This window comes from Ornithodoros turicata, chromosome 4, assembly GCF_037126465.1.
Source record: "Ornithodoros turicata isolate Travis chromosome 4, ASM3712646v1, whole genome shotgun sequence".
Taxonomy (NCBI): domain Eukaryota; kingdom Metazoa; phylum Arthropoda; class Arachnida; order Ixodida; family Argasidae; genus Ornithodoros; species Ornithodoros turicata.
This window is the reverse complement of record NC_088204.1, coordinates 62,938,455-62,964,520: the sequence shown is the minus strand read 5'-3', so window position 1 is coordinate 62,964,520 and position 26,066 is coordinate 62,938,455. Positions and strand designations below refer to the sequence as shown.

The 26,066-nt window shown below is 45.9% G+C and overlaps 1 protein-coding gene across 1 annotated transcript; it reads right to left on the bottom strand.

Annotated features, from left to right (window-relative positions):
- Positions 1–5,761: 5,761 nt before the first annotated feature.
- On the bottom strand, positions 5,762–25,725 carry LOC135391669 (uncharacterized). The gene is made up of 8 exons (XM_064622007.1): positions 25,543–25,725; positions 24,273–24,309; positions 17,074–17,214; positions 12,630–12,722; positions 11,382–11,514; positions 10,142–10,233; positions 5,975–6,033; positions 5,762–5,867 (listed from the first exon to the last, which is right to left on the bottom strand). Exons 1-8 carry the CDS (start codon positions 25,579–25,581, stop codon positions 5,853–5,855), a joined length of 609 nt encoding a protein of 202 aa, XP_064478077.1. The 5' UTR covers positions 25,582–25,725; the 3' UTR covers positions 5,762–5,852.
- Between the last annotated feature and the right edge of the window lie 341 nt (positions 25,726–26,066).

The following is a 26,066-nucleotide window of genomic DNA, read 5'->3' as shown; positions in this document are numbered from 1 at the left end:
TCTGTGCCCTTTCACCAACACCAACACCACCACCACCTATAGTTCTGTGCCGGCTGTGCTGTCTGGTTTTTTTTCCTTGGTTTTCCTCAGACGCTTTCCGACACAGGTTGGCACAGTTCCCTTAGATGTCGGCCCGAACGACGCACATTCTCCAGGGCGTCAGTCGCGACGTTGCCCACCCCTGTGAGACCGACAACAACGAACCCTTCCGCCAGCACCACCGCCACCACCTGTTTTAACAGCCTAGAAAAGTCCTCAGCGTGATTGTGTCGTTTTCTTTCGCAAACTAAGAGCAAAGACAACGATAGACCAGACCCGAATGCAAAAGAGTGGCGCTACAATTGTACATAACAAACACGGAATCATGCAAAAAGCAACATTACGTATTGCCTTCAGTCTGACGTGTTTATAACGCGTAATACGGTCCCCCTCTCACACATCACGAGAGGGCTTGGGTACTACCCGGTCAGTAAGCCCGAAGTCAGTGCGGGACCCCCCTATAGTGTGGAGCACAATGACTTCTCTTAGCGCCAGAAGATGAAACATGTCTGCCGATGCATATGCTTTCATGATTTGAACTTTTCTCACCCACTGTACATGTTTTTTTAGCTCAGTATTTTCTCAAGAGTGTACTTCCAGGAGTTGTGTGTACATATTGTCATCAAGTGACGAACCTTCAGCAGGTGTTGTTCAGTCAGTATTGTTACATAGCATACTCGAACCACATATCAGTAGTTACTTAAAGGGTTATGGTAGTGTGTATTACACGTAACGTTTGTCTGCCTGCATGAGTGGCGAGATGTTATACAACGCGTAATTGGAACAAAAGATAATTTCGACCATCTTTGGTTCATTTGACTTGCGACACACGGTGCTGGCAGCAACGTTTACTATCCCCGCATTACTACCGTCCCAGGCCGGGATTAAACTCCGCCATCTTGAGCTCAGCAAGCCAACGCGTTATCGACTGAGCTATCGAAACCGGTATTCCAGTATTCCAGTCTCACGACCTAGCCACAACGAAGGATGACATCTACGGCGGGAAGATACCGCGTGATAGTGAAGCGTAGACACTTACCTGGTACTCCGCACATGATGCACAAACCAGTACAGCGGCACAGACGCTCACGAACAACATATCGGTCTACCTGGCGTTCACGAAGGGAATACCAAAGCGCGGATGCACGTGTTTCGGGTTTATATAGCTGTTTTTGCGTGCGATTCCCGCTGCACATGGTTGATGCTCGTGCGCGGTCCAGTGCTTTCTTATGCATTCCGGGAGAAAGCCCGCCGGTTAAAACGCAGCGACGTTTTCTGGCCGGCTGCTTCTACGGCGTCACCTTTCGACCCGTATCTTTGTTAGTGGAGTCTTCCGGCACAAGGCGGCCATCCGTCCCTGGTTTCGCTTGGAAAAGTGTCAGACTGTCAAGGACACGGATGCAGTGACCGGATGAGGGGGCGATGGCCCTTTTATTCAATTGCAGAGGGACAGAGACTTTTCTTGATTCATCTCGTAGCTCCGAGACGCACGTGCCACGCCATACGATTTTGAACTAGCAAATGGTATATGTTCGGGGAGGCGTTCACATGAAAGTTCAATCGGTTTGATGTGGATAGCTACGCAGACACGAAACACGTCGTAACAGTTTCTACACTCTTAAAAATGAACTTCACCGCATAGCACGCTCTTAGCCAACCATCATCTCGAATGATATCGTTATCTGCACTGATTTGATGGAAACGGGAGGCGTACGCCTTTTTTGTGACACTTATGCTGGTGATAATTATCACAGAAAAGGCGTACGCCTCCCGTTTTCGACAACTCAGGTCAGATAACGATATCATTCGAGACGATGGTTGGCTAGGAGCGTGCTATGAGGTGAAGTTCATTTTTAAGAGTGTAGTCGTGTTATATATGCCTCTGTTACACGGCAAACTGAATTGCATTCCCCAGCGAATGCCTCTGTTACACGGCAAACTGAATTGCATTCCCCAGCGAATGGCAGTCGCACCGAATGCCATTCCTTTGCATTGCATCGAGCTACACACTCTTAAAAATGAACTTCACCGCAGAGCACGCTCCTAGCCAGCCATCATCTGGAATGATATCGTCATCTGCCATGATTTGTTGAAAACGGGAGGCGTACGCCTTTTTTGTGACAACTATGAACAGCATAAGCGTCACAGAAAAGGCGTACGCCTCCCGTTTTCGACAAATCACGGCAGATAACGATATCATTCGAGATTATGGTTGGCTAGGAGCGTGCTATGCGGTGAAGTTCATTTTTAAAAGTCTACGGAGAATATATGAAGCATTACAGGGTGTTCAAAATTCAGCTTTCACGAGCGCTATGCAAACACAGCGATGACAGGAAACCGGATGATAACTTTACGCTACTTGTGTAAGAAACAGGTGCTGCTAATTATGTAGCACCTGTTTCTTACTCAAGGAACAGAAAAATAGCACCAGTTTTCTTTTGTTCGCCTATTTATAAAGTGCTAGTGAAAGCTTAATTTTGAACACCCTGTATACAGGCAAACATTAGTTGTATTTTTAATTATTTTTCTCGAAACTACACTCCTAGACAAAAGGGTGGACAGTCACACCTTTTAGGTGGTAATACTGTAGGAGTGTTTTTTTTTTTTTTTTCGCGCGGAATTATTTTTCGCGTTTTTTGCGCATTCTTCCAACATCGCGAATTTAAGTTCCCGCGAATAACTGTGGCCATATGAGGGCGAAAATCGTGCGGCGTTCCACGCTATACCGTGACTACCTTGACCTTTTCTACTCCATGCAGCGTAGGCAGTTTAAGCACGTCGTAGATAATTGTTTTGTCCCATCAGGCAAGATGTAAAGAAATGAAAATTGACCCCGCTTTTGTTACTCCTACAAACGCATATTGCACTATACATATATACCATTAAGCCGCAACATGCCTCTCCCCGCATTCTCAAAACCAGCTTGTATGATAGTACGACATCTCAACCGTTCAGTGCCCTGAGTGATAATAACGAATGAGAACAGCTAAAATGAACTGGCTGACCTGGACACGGCCAGTACTATGGCCTCCTGCATTGTCCCAAAAGGCCACTGTACAGGGCCTTTCCTCCGATGTCTGTGAGGAAAAGAAAGGGATTTAACTAGAACGCCGCCATCCCCGTAAACAACGGATGTCTTAGTACGTGCCGAAATATGCCCGAGTATTGACGGCGGCACGGTATGCAAGAGGAAAGCACTCCCGGAAACCTGTGTCGCGAATTTAAGTAATCGCGAATCACTCGTCAAACCAGCTTTGTTCGAAAACACGAAAATATATTCCACGCGGAAAACAACACTTCTGCGGTAATTGTCGCATATGTTGTGCCTAAAAGGTTGCGAAGTTCCACGTACGAATGATAGGGCTATCGCTTCAGGGGGCTTAATCATTTGCACGCATTTTTGATCTATTATAATTGCTTTTACTACAATTTATCGGAAACCTATGTTGACCTACACTCTTAAAAATGAACTTCACTGCATAGCAGGCTCCTAGCCAACGACTATCTTGAATGATATCGCTATCTGCTCTGATTTGTTGAAAACAGGAGGCCTCTTTTATGACAATTATGAACAGCATAAGTGGTATAAAGAAGGCTTACGCCACAGTTTTCAACGATTCAACTTTTTCAAGGATTTCAACGGTTTAACAATATCATACGAGATGGTGGTTGGATAAGAGCGTGCTATGAGGTGAAGTTCACTTCCCTTCACAGTTCACAGTTCCCTGAGAAGTCGGCCCAGGACGCACATTCCCCAGGGCGTCAGTCGTGACGTTGCCCACCACACTTGTACTCCTACCTGACCTGTCTCCTATCTGACCTGATTTGTTGAAAACGTGAGGCGTATGCCTTTTTTGTGATGATAATGAACAGCATAAGTGCCACAAAAAAGGCGTACGCCCCCCGTTTTAAACAAATCAGGGCAGATAACGATATCATTCGAGATGATGGTTGGCTAGGAGCGTGCTATGCGGTGAAGTTCATTTTTAAGAGTGTGGCGGCATGGCGTCTGATGGGAACGGGGATATAGTTTTCCGAAAACAGTGGGCCAGTCTCATGTCAGTTCAGGCAGGGAAGTCTCATTGACCTCCTGAATTTTTATTGTTTTTTATATCTAGAAGTTCATCGTACACGATGACCAACAGCGGTGAAATACATAATTTCTACCGAGTACACTCTAAAAACAGAGTTTCGCCGCATAGCAGGCGCCAACCATTGCCACGAATGATAGTTCTATCGCTCCTCACTCGAAGAGAGAGAGAGAGGGAGGGGGTACGCCTTTTTGTGGCAATTTGGATATATGGTAATTGCCAGTTCTGTTTTTAGAGTGTAGTTTTCGTGCAAAAAAAGAAAAAAATAAATTCGAGAAAATCCGGTCCTGAGTTCGAGTATTTAAATTTTGCAGTGTTTGAACGCGTATACCTCCTGAGTTTTAAACGATATTGTAGTCATTTTTAGTGCTTTTTTATGCTACACGTCAGCAGTGCGAGCGCAAACTTTGAGGTGCAGGTGCAACGCTCTGTGCTATAAAAAATGGCAAACATGGGCGGGGGATATACATTTATTAAAAGGAAAGGCCTGCCAGACCAAGGTCGGCATGCTATTCCACTAAAAAAAAGAAGGGTGGAACTCCGGGAGCGCGCATCTCAGCGCTTGGAGGCCAGGCCAGTACACTTCAGAAAGTGCAATAAAGCACTTGTGACGGCCCATTGTTGGTGCTGAGGCACAAGGCCAAGGAGTGCGGCCAGCGTCGGTTGATTGTGTGGTTGGGTGTGCTCTTGTGGGGTTGGGTGTGCAGCTTTCTTCCAACTTCAACATGTGATTTCTCAGGCTGTAGATGCCCCACATTACCATACTTGGTATCAGTTCACTCAGCTTTTAGTGCTCTTTCGTCTGACATACCTCCTACAAGTATCTGCTGAAACACGCAAATGTTTAGGCATATTTCGGGATAAAAAACACGAATTTTGCGCGTTCGTTTCTCGAAAAGGGCCGTTTTGATTTCATTTGTATTTTGCCAGGACATGGCCCCATGCTAGATCTTTCATCTGATGTAAAAAAATTCCGCTTCAAAGGGTGAACACTGGCGGTTAAGGGCCGGGTCCCATAGCTTTATGCGAGCAGCAGCAGCAACAGCAGCAAAGCAGCAGCTGTACAACAGCAGCAACACGACAACATGGCAGCAGAGCAGTCTTCTGCAGCCGCGGCTCTGCAGCTAGAGGCGTCCCATAGCTTTGTTTTGAATTAGCGGCAACAGCGGCGTAGGAGGTCCAAAACATGTTGGCAACTAAACGGCATTGTTTACGTTTCGAACATTCCGAAGGCGTTCGCAAGCTAAGCCTTTTAGTACACACACGTAGGAATGCAGTTCTAAGTGAAAGGCTGAAGTGTGTGAGATACATTATGGATCTATTGCTCACAAGTGGGAGAAAGCCTAGAGTTTTCATCCAATGAGAAGCATGATTCTCTATTTACGTAGATGGAACAGGTTTCCCACATCTACATCACAGAAATGGCTGCGTCCATGGCTTGTTTTAGTTTCTTTGATTAATTAGTTATAGTAATATGAAGATAAAATTGAGAAACGAAGGTGCATTTCGGGGGCAGTTGGGCGTGCCCGTTCTGAATATTACAACCGTTTCAACACATCGGGAAATCGGCGCTGCTGACCTTTAAGTCTAGATGGCGTTGCAAGGAGGACAGGAAAAAAGAGAATAGTAAGTAGTGAGACTGTGTTTTATTCGTGTGACTGTACAGTGTGGACACTTTTCTTGAGGAGGCCCTCCTGGTTCACTGGCATCTTCGATCTTGGGTTACCACTGCTTAAACTGAAAACGTACGATACTTGAGAACAGAGCGGACTTTACCAATTCGCGGAAAGTAAATTGTACAAAAATTCTTTGCGATTTCTGTTCCAAAAATACTTTGGACTTACCTGCACGGTGGCCAGCAGCGAGAACACCAGGCCGAGGCTTCCGGCGACGGCTTGAGATCCTTCCATGAAGAAAATAAATGTAAACATGTGCAGTGCGAGAAGTAACATCACGCAAAGCTCTCTCGCTTTCCAGTGAGGCCATATTATGCATACTCCTTAAATTGGGTCTCCTACACTCTTAAAAATGAACATCACCGCATAGCACGCTCTTTGCCAACCACCATCTCGAATGATATCGTTATCTGCCCTGATTTGATGATAACGGGAGGCGTATGCCTGTTCTGTGACACTGATGCTGGTCATAATTGTCACAGAAAAGGCGGACGCCTCCTGTTTTCAACAAATCAGGGCAGATGACGATATCATTCGAGATGATGGTTTGCTAGGAGCTTGCTATGAGGTGAAGTTCATTTTTAAGGGTGTATTCTGAGGTTAATCGAAAACAGCCTAATGGCGAGAGCGGGATATTATCGAGGATAGCATGTGTTAGAATCGGTGGCGAGAGCTAAAGCTTTCCCCTCTCCCCCATTACGTAATGCTAAAAGGTGCATTCAATTAGCAAGAGTAAATTAAAACAGACAGCTATCGGAACGCACAAACCTATCGGATTACACATCCATACAGCGAGGTGGAATCAGGATTACCGAATGGAAGCTAAAATGAACAAGACAGGCGTTCCAGAGCTAAGCTATATGCAGACGGATGTATTGTGCGTTAAATTTTTATTTAAAAATTGTGACTTGGTGCATTTCTTTGTGGATAAATTGTAATAATAATAAACAGGATTTTGCCCACTTAACATTTCCCGTGCGCTCTTAGAAATGAACCTCACCGCATAGCACGCTCCTAGCCAACCATCATCTCGAATGATATCGTTATCTGCCCTGATTTGCTGAAAACGGGAGGCGAACGCCTTTTTTGTGACATTATGCTGTTCATAAGTGTCACAAAAAAGGCGTACGTGTTAACAATTTCAGACGACTACATATAAATCAGCGAGAATTACGAGTATTTTCAGAGCGTCAGCAATGCCCCCCCCCCCCCCCCATTCCCGACAGCCCGACAAAATAACGGAATATTGTATATTAACAATGCATATAAGAAAGAGCAGTTTTGATTTTTCATAATTTACGGAAACAAGTCTGCTATTTTGGCACAGTTTTTAAGCATTGCGTATACACCGTTACCAAATGTTTCGAGTTCCAAAAATTTTGTCATATACCATACGCCGCCAGGATGACCTTAGACTAACTGCTAACTATAGTTTTTGTGAGTTACATTGACAGTGCAATAACTAAGTCACTTTAATATGGTAACTATATATAGTTACATTTCCAAAAGAGCAACTGTACACCTCAATTACTATTTTGATCGCCTAGCCGTATGTGTAACTTAGTTGCCTTTTTGTGTTTCTTACCCATGGCTGCAAGTAGCGCATCTCATTGATCAGAGGACCACATTATTGAGGCGCGCCATGTCGGCTGTACATGTTATGCACAATAGCGCCACCCATCGCGAGTGCCTCATCGCGTCGCCATTACATGGGCGACCCTCATTGGCTTGGCCCCTCACTGGTGGTCATTGCTCATTCAAAACCGCAGGTTACAGAAATTATTTCGGTGCTGGCATATCTTACAGCACAGCATACAGTGGTATCTACAGTGGCCGGATCAGGAAGTCGTGAAATCGGAGTGGCTCGATCAAAAACAATTTCCCGACACGTTCATACACTCTTAAAAATGAACTTCACCGCATAGCACGCTCCTAGCCAACCATTATCTCGAATGATATCATTATCTGCCCTGATTTGTTGAAAACAGGGGCGTACGCCTTTTCTGTGACAATTATGAACATCATAATTGTCACAGAAAAGGCGTACGCCTCCCGTTCTCAACCAATCAGGGCAGATAACGATATCATTTGAGATGTTGTTTGGCTAGGAGCGTGCTGTGCGGTGAAGTTCATTTTTAAGAGTGTAGCGACATCTAGCGAGTTTTCTGCTAGCTGCTTCGGCAACACTCGCGACGATGGAGCACATCTACCGCCTTGATATCTCGTCGTGGCTTTGCGGCTCCGGCCTTTCATTTTTGGCCAAGTGGGCGGAACGATAACAGGCCTGACGTCACGGCAAGACCCCCATTTCCGGGCTGCAGAAGTTCGAAGAATGACCAAACTCTCCCCATAAATGGCCGTGGCTATGAAAGCGCCACCTCACGCTCATCTTGCTAAGCTTCGGCATATACACTCTTAAAAATGAAATGCACCGCATAGCACGCGCCTAGCCAACCATTATCTCGAATGATATCGTTATCTGCCCTGATTTGTTGAAAACGGGAGGCGTACGCCATTTCTATGACACTTATGCACAGCATAAGTGTCACAAAAAAGGCGTACGCCTCCCGTTCATTTTTAAGTTCATAAGTTCATTTTTAAGAGTGTAGGTGAATTTGTAGTGTCGATAGAAAAAGTCGCCAGACATAAAATTGCGGTGAACCTATTTTTAACAGCCAGCTTTTCTCTTACAATCCGTCAACATCGGTTTCTTGACATCATTTCCGAAGTTTCTGCTTGGAAGAATAGCATATACGTAGGCGAGCTGGTGGCAGAAATTCATCGTGAGAAAGCTTGAGTATGAGCGGAAATAACAGAACGGAACTCAAAATTCGACGTCAGTGGACCAGCCCTCAACTGGGGCTTCTTGACGTCACTAAGTTCGGCATAAAATTCTGTGTTACAGTAAAGACATAGCGCCTTCGTGCTGTCCCCTGCAACAGGTTTAAACCAGCTCTTAAACTGTTCACAGGACTCCCACTCACTTCTATAACGCTGCGCGTACACTCTTAAAAATGAACTTCACCGCATAGCACGCTCTTAGCCAACCATCATCTCGAATGACACCGTTATCTGCCCTGATTTGATGGAAACAGGAGGCGTACGCCTTTTTTGTGACACTTATGCTGGTCATAATTGTCACAGAAAAGGCGTACGCCTCCCATTTTCGACAACTCAGGTCAGATAACGATATCATTCGAGACGATGGTTGGCTAGGAGCGTGCTATGAGGTGAAGTTCATTTTTAAGAGTGTAAGACTTCTTAAGGTGTGGAACATCCATAACGCAGCCGTCGTGTGACTGGTTTATCACCACTATGGAAAAAGCGTAAATTGCTAGACAGACGGTCCTCCCAACGCAATCCGAAACTATGTGGCGCGCGCGCGCGTTTGCGGGGAGGCAAGGTGGCAAGGGGGTAAGCACGACAGCTGTGCGAGACCTTCGGAGGTTCTACCAGAAGGGCCGCGCATGCTAGAGTACATACGTTTCTGTAGTTGTCTGTAATTGAAAACGGATGTGGTGTGTGTCAGAATCATACGCACACTTCGCGACTTGTGTTCTTATTCAGGTATCAATATGTGTGATTGATTATTCTCCTCGGTATACGCACGCATCTCTCCGAGGAACAGCACCTGCACGAAACAACTGAGGCCTAGGAGATGCGCACAGCCAGAAGTCCGCAAAAATATAGTATTTTAAAATATTTCCACGATAAATGGCACTTTTCCAGCGATTTTAAAAGCTTCCAGATGCCGCGTGTTGTTTGAGCCCAAGTCGCCAGATTAGTCGCTAGGCGCTAGACGCGTATATTTGGTCGCTGACCTGCTCTGAAAGTCGCTAAATCTGGCGACAAAGTCGCTAGAACGGCAACAATGGCGACAATGGCCTTGGCGCCGCCCACCGTGTGACGTCAAATGCAGCTTTAAAACTCGTCCCTCCCAATAGCCAAACTCTCCCAACAAACCAGTCTGACAGATACATGGCATTCTCAGGTAAACGTAAACAAGCCCCCGCCACAAGTTCCGGTGCCACGAAGACTCCCGGTCCTGTCACGACTAAGGACGCTCGGAACCAGCCGCCATACAGAATCTTTCGCTTTCCTGATTTGTTGAAAACGGGAGGGTACGCCTTTTTGTGGCGATTTGAATTGCCACAAAAAGGCGTATACGACACTCTCTCTCCTCAAGTGAGAAGCGGTAACTGTACCAATCGGCACAGTGGTTGGCGCAGAGCGTGTTTGCTGCGAAACCGGATGTCGTTTTGAACCGGAAGCGGCGAAAAGTGCATGTATAGCGTTTACTTCCACTGTAGAGCTGACAAAAATGCAATTCCGTACCTCCGTTTTCCGTACCTCCCTTTTTTGTATCAAACGTCACCGGCTTGGAGGACAACAAACCCTGTGTTTGGTTTGAAGCTTGAACCACCAGCCTGCAGTGAGGAAACAGAGGTAGCGCTTATTATTCATCTATCTCTACACTGTCCCCAAAAGAAATGAAATGGGTGTACCCGGACTAGCAGGCTTGTTCAAGATACTCACAAAAAGCAGTTGCTGAATACCGAGCAAAAAAGTGAGTGAGCAGAGTACTAAGTACCCAATCTTTAAATGTATCTAAGGTAGAGTGTTAAATAGGCTCATCGGTAACTCGTTACTTACAAGACGCTTTGTCGTCACAGCTAGAATTTGCTATCAAAGAAGTAGCGCGAGTAGAGCGTAAAGTCGAAAACGGCATTACCAAAAACCTGTTCTTTTTCTTTCAATCTTACTATTCGATAGCAAGCCCCGTTTTTTTAAACACGTTACCTCAGAACGTGAACCGACGCTCCGCACATGCTAGAGTCAGTAAATAAGCTTATTTAGTGACTCTAGCACATGCGAACGAATGCGCTAGAGAAACGACGTTGCTGTAGCCGCATAAGGTGTTGATATTGTGCACGCCCTCCCTGGCTACGGCTTTTGGAATGGGTCTTCTAACCTGACATATAGGGGCCTCAAGGGTTCACCAACGTACACTCTTAAAAATGAACTTCTCCGCATGGCACGCTCCTAGCCAACCATAATCTCGAATGATACCGTTATCTGCCGTGATTTGTTGAAAACGGGAGGCGCAGATAACGATATCATTCGAGATTATGGTTGGTTAGGAGCGTGTTATGCGGTGAAGTTCATTTTTAAGAGTGTACTCTTCAGAGAACACATCACATGATGAATGCTCGCTCTTTGATCATTACATTGCCCCAGTGCTCCCTCCCTCCTATTTTTTTAAATATAATAAACATATCCCCCCCCCCCCCCCGTGCTCTTCCTTTTTCTCCTTTGCGAGGATCTTATCCACGGAAGATGTTAGCCATGCGCCGCTAGGGCGACTGCTCCAGCTCCGTCAGATTCAAACTGCATTCTTTACTTAGAATACTTCCGGCATTTTAAAAATGCCCTTGAGGAAGAGGCCACAAACAGTACAAACAACGGGCACAACTTCACTTAATTATTGTTGGGTATAGCTCGAACAGTGTTACTTTTATGGCTTTGCTGTTTTCCCCTAGCTTGTTGTAGAAGCGACGAATTGTGGAGTCCTTACCTGTACCTAACACCGGCCTTGAGTGGACCATTGCACCGTTGCGTAACTTTGGTACAGTTCTGAAATCCTAAGATGCAAATATGTGCACCCTTGCCGTCAGACGTGCAGTTCAGTGCATCATTCGGGGCAGCACCTGCAGCGGAAACGTTGTGGACACATACTAGAATTGCGTGAGTACAGCCCCGGCCCCAACTTGCGGAACTGTTGAGAACACGGAGCACGTGCTGGTCACCTGCCGACGCTTCGACTCTAGTCGGCGAACACTGAAGAACGCCCTCGCGAAACATGACAACCGACCATCTAGTGCTGAGAAGGTACTGGGGAGCCTGCCAAGGCAGCACCAGCAACCTGCGCTGTGTACACTCACGACCTACCTCAAGGACATACGTGCTGATATAATCTTTTAATTCATTCAGTGCTTCCACACGCCAAGCGTCCTGGAACAGCTTGTCGCACCAGTGCGACCTACGTTTCCATTTTTTTCTTCTTTCTATTAATTCTATTCTATTCTACAGCCCCGGCCCAACTGAAAGTCTCAATTTTCGAACTTTCTCCTTCAACACCTGAAGTTGGACTAGTTGAACCACGTTGGTTACTCTGCTATAATACTAAAGCGCGAAGTGCAGGGACAACAAAGAAGACAGAGCCGTTACTGCGCTTGCCCAGCATCCCAAACAGTACTTAGCGCGATGCACAGTGACGACGGCTTATCTGTGTGGGGCTCAAAAGCGCGTGGGTACGCTATTCTAAAGCTCCCTATTATGTTTCGATAATATGATTGTCATAGTTGATGTTACACCCTTCTTTTGTTCTATTGTAATGACAGGAGTATAGTGTAAGCATGACAGCATGACGTGTTTAGCATGTTGTATATGGAAAGCTAACTTGCTTGTTCACGTTTTGAATGATTTATATCTAAATAAAATAAGTCTGCGCAGAGACAAAATAATTTGCTTCATTCAAAGCCGTTCTTGTAAAGAGAGTCAAACACGGCTACGAATGAAGTTTTTTACGTCTACATGAATTAAAAATAGGTTCTTTCGACGTGTTCATTTTTATCGGTCTTTTCGTAGAAGGCGGCATCAAGGAAAGGTACTATCTCCATGGCAGGAATGCTGGCGCTATGGCATAATAAACTAGAGCAAGTGCTTAGCCGTAAAACAAAAGAGTCGGCCTCGTGCCAAAACGATAAGCAACATTTAGGTGTCGCTCGGCATTTATGGAGTCGACGCAATAAAGACAGCTTACTGAAAGGCGACCAGCCATCGGGAGAGCTGTAGTAGCAAGGAATGGGTCTCTTCAAAGTTGCGTTGGCGTACGTTGTGGGCTGGCTGCAGTTTCCTGTTGGTAAAAGAAAATGCGCAAGGAGATCGTGATTTTTGAATGATGAAGTTATTAGTCGTCATAGGGTTACCGATGGAGAGCCCTGCGGAGCAGGACTACGGGGCAATGAAGGCATCCATCGGCCAGGGTCGTCAATCATCCACTATCAAATGTAACGGCGTAGTTGCGTACAGAGCAACATAATCCAACACGGCGGGACCCAACCCGAACAGAACAGCAAAAAACAATCACACTGCTGCTAAAAGCTTGGCGGAAGTCGTTGTGCACATCCGGCAAATTTAATTTCATTCTCAAAGGGGCACTAAAATGCAAAAACAAGTTCACTTCAAATTACGTTACACGCTAGTTAATTTCGTACTTGTTATCATAATTCGAAGCTTTGATTCCGTTATTACGGAGCTACAATCGAAGTTATACCGGACTCTTTCTTGCTTCGGCGCTAAGCAGCGAACGTCGTTTCAGCTCGTGCATCGGTGTTTTTAGCCCACGCTGCGCGTGTACGGACGTGCCACGCCATGAAGCAGTCCCTATGAAAAACATAGTGCGCGTTGCGAAGCGGACTGGCTGTCTGTCGCGCTCGCTGTCCCAAGGATGTGAAGATAAATGTTGTCGGGGGAACATTCGCGAGAACTGTTGTGGGCTTCAATTCAGTGAATCGGTATTCAAAAATGCAGTAGTGCGCATCATGCCCCGCATATAAGGAACACTAAGATCGGGCCCGTTCCAAGTCTACACGACCACGATAGCTATGCGCGCGCTTCTCCTGCTGTCTCATTGGATGGCGCCAATCTTTGCCTCCTGGGGATCCCATTCGTTGCCGCCAAAGACGGCTCTGTTTTCATTGCACTTTTCTTCTTAACGGTTACGCTGTGTGAACCAATTTTGCTTGCATTACACTAATTGAAACGCGGACTTTCATTTAAGAGCAAGCTGTTTTTGCATTTTAGTGCCCCTTTAAGGATGCATACTGCCGGATCGGAAGACGGCTCTGCTACAGTCACTGATGTTGAATTCCAATGGCAGATTCGGAGCGCCTCCGGAGCAAGTTCTGTTGCTCCTCCGAGAGCAAGTCTGTTCGATTGGCAGATTGGGAACAGTTCTGGAGTCTTCCAATGGGAGCTTCGGAGCGTCGTTCGAGTCAAGGTCGCTCCACGGAGCAATCCAGACTGCTCCGCCAAAATAGGCAGATTCAACCGGAACTGTGTGTGACGTGTCACTTGTCGCTTGTGCTTCCTATTTCCTGTCTCTGCTTCGCCAACATGGCCGCTTCGCAACTCATCATCGCTGTGACTAGTCTTTCGCTTCGTACGTTGGCGATGTTGTCTCATGAAGGAAGTAATAAGTCAGACATTACCAGGGCAACGTTAGGAGATTAGAAGGACCTTGATGTTGCGAAACATGGCGTTATAATGGAACATGAGTACCTTCTTCTTCTTCTTCCTCCGTCTCTTGCCGCCATCCACCAAGGGTGATTGGCCAGAGCTAAACTCCAAGTTGGGCGCAAGTGTTCCATTCGCAGATTCGGATCACTTGCTGTAGGCCAGATCAAGCCGCTCCATTGCCGAGTCTGCCACTTGCTCCGACTCTGCTATTGGAATTCAACATGAGGCAAAAAGGGCGAGTTCGAGCCGCCATGTTGTTTTCCCTGACCTCTAGCCCCACCCATACTTCGGCAGTGGAAATAGATGATGATGAAGTTCGGCACTGGAAGAAAATAACACTTCAAAGAGCGCTCCCTGGATGGCGCTGGAGGTCAAACATGACGCCCTTTTGCCTCAGTGTCGATATTGTGAAGCGTAGCTTATTTGGTGACTGTAGCCTCTGCCGGAAAAGAACATTCAGTGACAAGTGAGTAAGTAACATTCAGTAAATTCCGAAGAATTCAGTGAGAGGCACACGTCACGTCCGCTCTCATGAGGGAGAGGGACAGAGTGGGACGGAGTGCGCTCTGCGGAGCCGCACTTAACGCTCTTCGACCTTTCTCGGGAGTGCAAGAGAAAACGCTCCATAGTGGAGTGCGTGCTTCTGACATTCTGACTGGCCAACCACGGGAATTCGCTTCTGGTACAGTCAGACACACAGGCCCAGTTCGCCGGGAGCGAAAAAAAAAAGAAAAAAGAAAAAGAAAAGAAAATAGAGATGAAAAAAAAAAAAAAAAAACTAGGTCCACAAGTGTGACTTGCCGTAAGAAACGAGTGATCGAGGAAGATATCACGATAGCAATTACTTCAAGGTGTGGAACCTTACTTTTTCGAATAGACGATATTACAAAGATGCGCGCGACACCAAGCGCGCGGCGCAATGTGGCATGGGAATTTTGAGGGACTCTCCTTCGTCTTCTGCTTCGGTTATTCGGCCGACTCTGCTGCTCCGCACACGGGGAATGTTGTTGTTCTTTCTATCTCTGCCTCTAGCCGTCTCGTAATGTTCGAAGTTCCCGCGCGCTCGAAGGCGCGCTCGAAGTTCCCATGAGCCCTTGCGCGTCATGGGTGGCGCTCGCTTGTGTCAATCAGTCCAGTTTAGGGGGAGAGCAGTACTATTTTGAAATTGATGATTGTCCCATCCTACAGTTGGCAATACGACCTATTAAATGCCACTTAGAAATTCCGAGGTAGAAATCACTGTCCATTTCGTGCTTTCTAAAAGCGGCACTTGACCGGAGGACACGCTTCAGCAATGATGCACTTATTGATTCTTATCAGAGGAAACAGAAGAACGTACACATTTTCTTTTTCTTGTGTCAATTCGTAAATTCGTATTGCCACAAAAAAGCATACGACTCACATTTTGAGCGAATCAGGAAGGAGAAGGACGATGATGAGAGTCACCTGCGGACGTGCTATGCGACGAAGTTCTAGTCCTGTTTTTAGTATGACATTCTCTATGAGACATCCCCGCGCTTTGCATCGGTCACAAGAGCCGAGCTTTCTTCTTCTTCTTTTTCACAGGAAGTAGGTGCCTGACTACTGTACATCAGGCGTGAATTTCAGGAGTTCTACGCGTCGTTTAGATGCTCGACTTTAGATAGCGTCCTTGTTTCGTTCCCGGGAATCCAAATATGAAGACAATCACAGTTCAGCGATGGGACGCATTCTAATACGAAGCAAACAATGCAATAGTGTAAGGAACTCTTGTGTTCATATAAACAACGAACCTACGTACATAAATATCCTAGGATTGAGGATGAACTTGGCGAATAAGGGGTGTAAATAAAGTATTAATTACTTTCTGGTGACTTGTGCAGCCATTTAGGAAGACTTCGAACAGTTTTTAATTCAAGATTTTTTTTTTAATCGAACTTTGAAAACTGGCAAGCGAACCTCACTTTTTTTTGCATAAATATGAATATGATAACCGCAGGCCCAACACTATGCACAGCATAGCAACAGAAATAGCCAAAAAAATTTGCAAAGGTGCTGCTTTAGCCCGGCCTGCTTGATTGTTGCAACAAAGCAAGCGCGGAAGGCGAGAGGAGGGACTGTTCCCACCTTTAGTTTTATCTTTCTTTCCCCCGCGTTGACCTTGATGCTGGTAACGACCGTCATATCACATGAAAAAAAATGAAGGTGGGGACACTTGCTCCTCAAGCCGCGCATTTCGCGCGCGCATTTTTAGCAACAATAAAGCTGGTGGGGCTAAAGCAGCACTTTTACAATTTTTCAACTATTTTTGTTGCTATACTGTGCATAGTTCGTGCCCGCGATTATCCGTGGAGGACTTCATATTTCCGCAAAAAAAAAAGTGACATTACCTTTGCAATTTTAAAAGTTCGATTGATAATATATAAATTCCCGTCAATGAAAAATTGTTCGAAGCCTTTCTAAATGGTGGCAAAAGATTCAAGAAGGTAATTGCCGAAAGTCCCGCTATCCTCCTGCGAGTACATCGCTCGTTAGAATTTTTTTATCACTTTAGATGAAACACCCTGTATATAAAGAACGCAACAATTGGCACACAAATGTACTTGACACAGAGATTTCAGCAGAATTTTCATATCGAGGGGGCGCTGGAACTCCATGGGGGTGACAAATCGTATCTGCTGGCCTTTTGGGCTTTATTTTTATTTCTTTTAGAAAGGTATTTTTTTTAGGCTGGCTATTGTAAGGAATTGGAGGTACTGACCGTTTTGTGTGTGTTATTGTGTTTGTGTCTGAAGGTGGGTGGGAAAGGGGTGACTCAGAGAAAATACATGGACAGTTGTAGTTGAGCGCTGTGTCGATGTGCCTTGTTGCGTCCTTTAAATATATCTATGCCGCAGTAGAGCGCTGCATATCTAACCGACATGACTGGCCACGTTGCACGGGAGTTGGCCGCTCTCAAAGGTAGCTTCTGCGCAGAGTGTACTTACCGCTTTTGCTGTCTTCTGCAAGCAGGACCGCATAGTAAGTGTCATTGAAACCACAAAATGTATCGTTCCAAATGCGGAACGCCTTTTGGGTCTTAGGCAGCGTTGCGTTCTCCACCACCGCCACCTGTTGATAGTGAGTGGCTGCACAGAACGGGACAAAAGGGCGCTTACCAGAACGTCATCCAGAATCAATCAATATTTCCCATATAAGACTTGTAGTTTTGAAAGTGTCGAAAGTGTAGGTAGCGGTTGATGCGATTCGCCAGTTTAAGCGTGTGTGTCCCAAGAAATCCACTAAAATGGACAGTCCGGGCCCGTGGAGTGGTTCTTCACTGTGTGTTATACGCAGATGCTATATGCGAAATTTTGTTCAGCGAGACATCGCAGCTCAGAATGGTATGGGGTTAAGCCTGTTGGTGGCCATAGTGATGAAAATAAAATAAAATAAAAACCAGCGGCAAAGACACGGGCATGGGAGGAGGACGACACGTACACGCTGGACTGTCATCACTTTAATGAAAAACCAGGAAAGATAAAATTTTACAATTCTTGCAATTCTCCGCAACGCCATCTATCTGTAGTAGTCAAAGAATTCGAACATTCAAGGACATACAGCGCACCCACTGTCATCGGAAAGAAAACAAAACAACAGAGATAGAAGCCATAAAACATGTTGGTAAGCACTGGATGGGGACATAGAAACATGACAGAACAAGTGAACTACACTAGGTTGCTAGGAAAATAAACTGTTTTTAAAGTTTCTGTGTTAGCGCCGCGAAGCAACTGTGGTTTTGAGCGACGTACAGAGAGGACAGCAGAAAGGAGGGGGAGACAGAGGGGGGTTAGTATGCGTCCTGCGCCGTCTTCAGGGGGAATTGTGCCGACATTCGTCTGGAAAGTCTTCGGAAAACCCAATGAAAACCTCAGACAGCACAGCCGGTGATAGGATTCGAACCCGTATCCCATACCAGTCTGTGCGTGGAAAGCGATCATCCTAACCACTATGCCACGGGACCTGGTAGGAACATAAACAGAAATTGGAATCGAAAATTAAAATTGACCTCCGGCACTTGGGGGTAACATCGCCAATAATCCAGGAGTGCTAGACTCGTCGTTACTTGAAACACGAAAAAAGTTCAAGAAATGGGAGGGAAGGCAACCATTGGATGCTTTCCGTGGCCCACGTGAGCGCCCCTGACTGTCAATCAAACATCGTAGAACGCGAAAAAAAAAAACAATGTACAAGTTTCCGGCGATGCAGAATCAAAAATAACAAAGACGGTTAAGAGCATCAACTGCTCAGGCCAAGGCTACCGAGACGCACGCACTTTGAAATATTTTCATGACGTCAAAATGACGTTTTGGCTGCCCGGGGGATGGTGTCTGAAAGCCGGGTAACAAAGCTGATGTAACCTTCTGGGTCACAGTCGACAACTGATTTATATGTGTTGTAATGTTGATAACGCGAAAAAGTTTGTCTCTATATGCCTCTGGATTCTGACTTTAGTCGCATCGAGTACTAATCTTGTGTTGGGAAGCTTGCGAAAAGCTTTAGGCAAATTCCTTTGTGTTTCCTGGACGGTTGGAAATGCTGTCATGTCTCGCAATTCTTCCTGTCTTTTCACAGCTGAACCCACGGTTCGGCTTTTTGAGGATATAACGTATCGCACGGAAGCCTAAAAAAACGCAACTTCTTGCCCTGCACATAATAATTCGTACAGCCGTAAAAGACGCAATTTACAGGCATGGCTTGAAGCAGCGGCGAAATGGCGTTTGTTCTCCAGCGAGTTCGAAACTCGGCGGGAAGCACGAGGGAGAGAGGGATGTGCACATGCACCGTGTCTTTTTCGCAAGTGGCGGATTGTCACTATGAACCTACCTAATATCTACCTAATATCTACGCCCGCGGTGTGAAGCCAGATGAAAGACAAAACCAAGAGAATCGTCAGCCCGGCAAAAGCAACTTAGGTCTATAGAAACCTGAAATCCTTCTCAGTAATCCCTTTATTTCGTGTTAGTGCCGCGAAGCAGCAGTGGCTATGTGCGGCAGACAGACGTGGACAAATGGAGAGAGGACAACAGGAAGGAATGGGGGACAGAGGGTTAAGTACGCGTCCCGGGCCGACTCCAGGGGGGAACCCAGGAAAAACCTCAGACAGCACAGCCGGTGAATGGATTCGAACCCGTGCCACCTCCTAGTCTCTGCGCGGAACGCGATCATCCTAACCACTGCGCCACGGGAGCTGCTCTCTCAGCAGTCGAAAGAGACGGCGCACGGACACTACGGTCGAAACCGTACCTTGTCATTGGAAAGGTTCAATTCAATTGCTTACCTTTCGCATCTCGTTGTGGCTTTTCCTAAAACTTGCAATTTCCTAAATTTTTTAAAATTTCCAAAACTTTAACAAAACTCTATTAAATCAGGAGGTGGTGCAAACCTCCCGCGTGGCTGAGCTCCGTTGTTTCAGCGGGTGGAAGTTTTAGGAAAAGTCGAGTCGTCTGTATACGTGTCGTCCTCGTCCCTTGTCCGTGTCTTTACCACTGCTTTTCATTTAATTTTTAACCTAGCCGCATCACGCGCTCCAAGCTAACCATAACTGTGAATGACATCGTTCTCCTCTCCAAGTATTGAAAACGGGAGGCGTACGCCTTTCGTGGCGGCACTTATGCAGTTATGTGTAATTGTCACACACACACACACACACACACGCCAGAGAAAAAAATTAATGAAGTAATAAAACCGTGACAAGCGGTTCCGAGGAATACAACGGTTGGCCTTCAGCACACTATATAGGGTAAAGTGGGGCTACTTGAAGACGCGGGCACGTTGAGGACAGTTTGGTTTTTTCACGTGACGTTTTCTTAGCAGTGATTTTTTCTCGTCTGTGACACCATGGTGAACACTGTCGTTGTCTGGGCTTTGAAGTAACGTGTTGACGTTCTCCACGTAGCCTTTTAGAAAGACGTCAGACTATGTTTTAAGATGTGGTCGAGAAAAGAGGGGCCATTTTTTTTTTGTGCCATCAGTGACTTTCGCTAGCATTGACTTCCAATTTGCTCACTTCTGTGTTACTGCCCTGTGCTTCCTATATATACATTTATTTTGGTTCAGTTCCGGTTCCTGAACGTGAGAAGAAAATATTTTGGTTAGGTTCAGTTCCGGTAGAGCGAAAAATGATTTCTTTTTTTAGCGATTTTCGGTTCGGGCTCAGTTCCGGTTTCGATCCCCTATCAAGAGCCTTTCAATGCCCTTGGCACACAGCTGCGATACGCCTTATTTATGCAGCATAACTTGCGGAAGTATTTATTGTACCGCCACGTCTCCTCTTACGCGACTACGAACGTCAGCGAAAAACGTCAGGCGTCAGCGAAAAACATTGGTAAGCAACTGCTCGTGGGTTGAGATTTCAGCGCACATTCAAGAAGTGAAGGCACAACCATATGTTTGATGTTGATGTGGACGAAAATAATACTGTATAAGTTGTTAAATTCGCGGGATCAATAATTCGCGAACATGTGAGGAGCCAGGATCAGGAAATTATTCGCGTAACCTTGAATTCGCGGTACTGCGGTGCGTCGACCCCGCACCAGGCGCCTTATAGGTGCCCTCCATCTTGAAAATCCAGGAAGAAGTTACCAAAAGGTATCATAAATCGGTGATAACCCGTTGCATCTGTCTTCCGTTTGAGCCCTTCTGACTGAGACGATTGCGATTAGGGGTCTTTACTTGGCTGGTATCTGGGCCATTTCCGAATTGCCATGTCTCCCGTCATTCCTGTCACTTCATCGAGCAGTAACTTTCACAAAGGCCGATCCGTGTGACAGCGTGCTTAAACCCATACACGCTTGCTGGATGATCCAGGCTTAGAATGAACTAGAATCACGGGATGCTGACGTCCGCGCGGGATTCGTAAACCGCGTACATAAGTTGCCTCAGCGTCCTGGGTAAAACTTCTTACATATTTCATTCGCGCATTTTCCTGTCATTGGTTCGAATATTCGCGAAGAAAAGAGCGCTTGCGAATATCGCGAAAATTGGTTCCTCGCGAAAATTACTATTTAAACAGTAACAGGGACAGACTGAAACCATATATTATATGAGTAGAGAGCGGATTTTAAGGCACTAACACGCACACACACAAAAAACGCTTTTTAGGCGCCTAAAAAAGCACTAAAGGAGGTCCCCAAAACGGCCATGAATTTTTTTTGGGAATAGGCATGATCAATATGGCACTACCAGCACTACGAGCAATGTCGTCAGCATCGGTCACCAGAGCATCAGCCCTAGTTTGCACACCCCGGGAGACATGACAGAAAATTGGTTATCAATGAGATAGTTATTACGCAGCACCCTTGGATCCGGGACATCCTGGAAAATAACTGACTTGATCTCCCGCTGAAAGAACTTTCCCGCAGTACACAAACCCTGCTCTTCAGGTTATGAACAAGAAGCGTTTTCACTAAATCATAATTGAACCTCTGTATGCAATAAGAGGATAAGTCGACTTCTCCCCTTTTTAGTATTTTCACTGCTATGACATCTACATACCAGTATGAACCTGCCAAAGAGAATTTCGGACCTTAGTACAATTTATTGACCTGCTACAGTAGGGTAAGAAACGGGAAATGCACGTGTGTCAATGGGACGGACAATAAGATCAGGCCCATTTTCTCGGTTTGGGATCATTCGACTTAACCCCTTGTTGCATTCAAAGGTTCAATTATTCAAGATTGGCTCTCTGAAATTGTATACATTGTCAGCAAACCGAAACTATCGAACACATCCAGCTCATTGCTGCATGTATATATGCTGCGGTGCGGGAGGAACACCTTGGCCATTGCAGGAATTGTACGGTGGATGATGTCTTACATCCCCGAGGTTCTTTCACGGAAAGGCTCTCCAAAATTCGCAGCCTCGTCTGCTTTCTCCAGGTATCTGGTCTCGCTCAAAGACTACCGAGTACAGCTCAGACTTCTCACCAATTCTGCACTCTAAAACAGAACTTCACCGCATAGCACGCTGTGCGCCAACCATTGCCGCGGATGATAGGGATATCGCTTTTAATTCGAGGAGAGGGGGAGGCGTACGCCTTTTTGTGGCAATTACCATATATCCAAATTGCTAGAAAAAGGCGTGCGCCCCTCTCTCTCCTCGAATCAGAAGCGACAACCCTATCATTCGTGGCAATGGTTGGCGCACAGCGTGCTATGCGGTGAAGCTCTGTTTTTAGAGCGTGGCAGTGGCTGCCCTAGATCTTAATTTTCGGCCGTCATAATGCCTTCTTCCGCTATCACATCACATCACATCACATCATCTCATCTAATCCTGGGTACAATCGTGGCACTGCCCACTCTCTTAAAAAAAGGGTGTACTTTAACTCCTTTCCTTGCCACATATATAACACCCTTTTGGAGAGTACAATTACGCTCAAAAGGGTGTCTCCTCACTCCCTCAAGGGAGTAGCATAACACCTTCTCCATGCCAGGCAGTAATATTACTCTCCATTAGGGAGAAAGGTGTTATGCTACTCCCTTGAGGGAGTGAGGAGACACCCTTTTGAGCGTAATTGTACTCTCCAAAAGGGTGTCATATATGTGGCAAAAAAAGGAGTTAAAGTACACCCTTTTTTTAAGAGTGCACATAGTGAGGCCAACAACAGCAAGCCGGTTTTCGTCACCACCACCACCTTGTGACACCGTGCTTTGATCACGTAAACTTCCTTTTCCATCATCATCATCTTTCCTTCTCTACAAATGGTACGGGGCCAGCGCCCAGCCTGCTGGCCGGCAGCAGCGCCACCTCATCATCGTCTCTTTATGTGTGTGCTACAATTAACATGACTGCACAAGTGTCAGAAAAAGGTGGAGTCCTCCCATTTTTGGCCAATCAGGGGGCAGAACGATGTCATTGGGAATGGTGCTTGGCTAAGGGCGTTCTATGCGGCGGAGTTACACTCTTAAAAACAAACTTCACCACATAGCACGCTCCTAGCCAATCATCACCCCGAATGACGACGTCCTCGCCCTAGATTTATTGAAAACGGGACGAGGAGCCTATTTTGTGCCGTGCATAATGACGACAAAATAGGCTCCTCCTCCCGTTTTCAACAAATCAGGAAAGAGAACGTTGTCATTCGGGATGATGGTTGGCTAGGAGCGTGCTATGTGGTGACCAGCTCCGGTGGCGCAGCGGTAACGCGTGCGCTTGGAGACTGGGAGGTCCGCGGTTCGAATCCGCGGGCCGGCTGTGCCGTCTGGGGTTTTTCCTGGGTTTCCCTCAGATGTGTAATAGGCGTATGCCGGCACAGTTCCCCTGAAGTCGGCCCATGGACGCAGCTATCCTCCCCCCGAGCAGATTCCGCTCCGTCTTCCACTTCACCCTTTCCTCTCCTCCTCTCCACCACCTTTCCCTTCCCGAGAAACATGCCGCCTAATCAGGCAGGCAGACCTCTCGGGTTCCTCCCAACGACACTCCTCCTCCTCCTCCTGCTATGTGGTGAGGTTCATTTCTAAGAGTACGTTTTAAGAGTGTGTAGTATTTTGTTCCACAAAAAGGCGTACGCACCGCGTTTTGCACAAGCTATACACTGTTAAAACAGAACTTCACCACATAGCACGCTCCTAGCCAACCGTGATTCAGATTAATATCATTCTGTGTCCTGATTTGTTCAAAACAGGGGGGGAGGCGCCTATCTGGGACAAGATAATGTGTCCCAGATAGGCACCTCCTCCCATTTTCAACAAATCAATACACAGAATGACATGATTCGGGATGATGGTTGGTTATGAACGTGTTATGTGGAGAAGTTCTGTTTTAACAGTGTGGGAGTGCTCAGGTATCATTCTACACTCTTAAAAATGAACTTCACCGCAGAGCACGCTCTTAGCCAACCATCATGTCGAATGATATCGTTATCTGCCCTGATTTGTTGAAAACTGGAGGCGTACGGCTTTTTTGTGACAATTATGAACAGCATAAGTGTCACAAAAATGGCGTACGCCCCCCGTTTTCAACAAATCAGGGCAGATAACGATATCAATCGACATGATGGTTGGCTAAGAGCGTGCTCTGCGGAGAAGTTCATTTTTAAGAGTGTATGGGGCGCGTTGTGTGCCCAGTCCTGTTTTAATGAATGTTCGAATCGTCGTTGCTATCACTTGTCGTTGCGTCACTTATATCTCGTGCTCTATGTACTTACAGCATTCTTTTGCAGAGTCAATGGCGGCGACATACAACTGTAAAATAAATTTGAGCGATGGTCACTTAACGGGAACAGAAAACATCCATACACGAAAAATAGTTAAACGCCGAACTTGCTCTTATGATTGCTGTCTTTCACACCTTTACTGTGTCACATGAACATTGCTCCGCTCTCATAACAATGTCTTGATACAGAAGCGGTCTAAAGGTTCGCTCATACTGATCCACACAAATATATCAAACTAATATATGTCCTCCATAGTTTTCTTTTTCGACGAATCTAAGCTAAACTAGAGGCCGTGCTGCAGTTTCATGCTCCTCCAAATTAAACAGCGTAATGGTTGGACTTCCAATGTGGCTATAGGCTGGCATTCGCTGGTGTGCTCAAGAACAGACAAATAAAACTGCCAAATACGAAGCAAATACGCATAAAATACGTCCCTTCATGAGATGAACCTCGATGAAAAGGAAAAATTTCAGTGGAAGCAGTCGAGTACAGACTGAGAGAACTCGGACAACTGTCAACATTAAACACCAAAGTATTCAAGCGGCGCTGAACGAAGACTTTCTAAGGATATCACATCTTTATCTTTATTACATCTTTATCTTTATCACACATATCACGGACATACAGGCATTCCTCGAGGGCATTATCTTTTCCCACCGAGTTACATTTCAGAACGTGTAGACCATGAGTATAAGGTTGAACCCTATCGTTTTCATATGTCCATTTTTAGAAATTCTTTTTTTCCTAAAACAGTTGAGGAATGGAATAGACTTCCACGAGATCTTGTTTCTTCCCCAAGTGCCACTTTTGGTGAAAAGTTATGCATGTATGTGTTAGAGTAATTGAACTTTTGTGATTGTGTTGTTAAGTTATCTCCTCTCCCCTACACAATGCCACTTAGGTGGAGCAGTAGGGTAGTGTAAATAAAAAATAAATAAATAAGGAGGAAACCGTTGGAAAGGAGGGGGTGATGTGTCTGTGACATATAGCTGTTGCTAGAAAGGAAGTAGCAAATTCCTAAAGGTGTAGAGCTTCCGAAGGAAAAGGAAACAGAAGCGCTAATTGTTCACGCACGTAACTGGCTCTTTCAATGACGACCTCATTTCAACCGATCGTGTTTTCTCAGATTACAGTCGCGATGCAGCTCACATTCAACCACAGAAAAGACGAATCTAAATTGAAAAGAATAGGGCTAAGTCTGTCGCCGGAGTTGAATTTCTCCCTTTTTAGTTACAAAATCACTCAATCAACAGAATCTTACCAATAATGCAGAGACTGTACACCAAACTGTGAGTGCCATGACGCCTAACTCGATGTCCACTGTCCCGTGCAACGTTGACTACTGACTACGCTACAGGCTACTGACTACAGCCTATAATAAAGGCTCTCTTATCGGTATCATAGCGGGAACTGAGCACACTGTGCTGTCTGTGTTCATCCGGTGTGCGCTTCATCGGATGACGAAGGTTGAGAGTGATTCACCGGTACGGTTGCACACGTTACACCAATGTGTAGCAATATCGCCGTAATGATGTCAGGGCTGTACTCTAATGTTACAAACTTCCGCGTTCCTATGTGCGTTATTTACTTTCATGCCGTGAACTTGGCATGTAATGTGTTGCCGTGTTTTATATAATGTAATATCTAGGGATGTGCCAACCGAATCCACGCATCCTAGGCAGGGATTCGGGAATCCAATCCCAGTAACCAAAAGGGCGAACCGAATCTTTCGAATCCACCGACCATGGGGCTTAATCGCTTCATCGTCGTTACGGTCGTTACAAG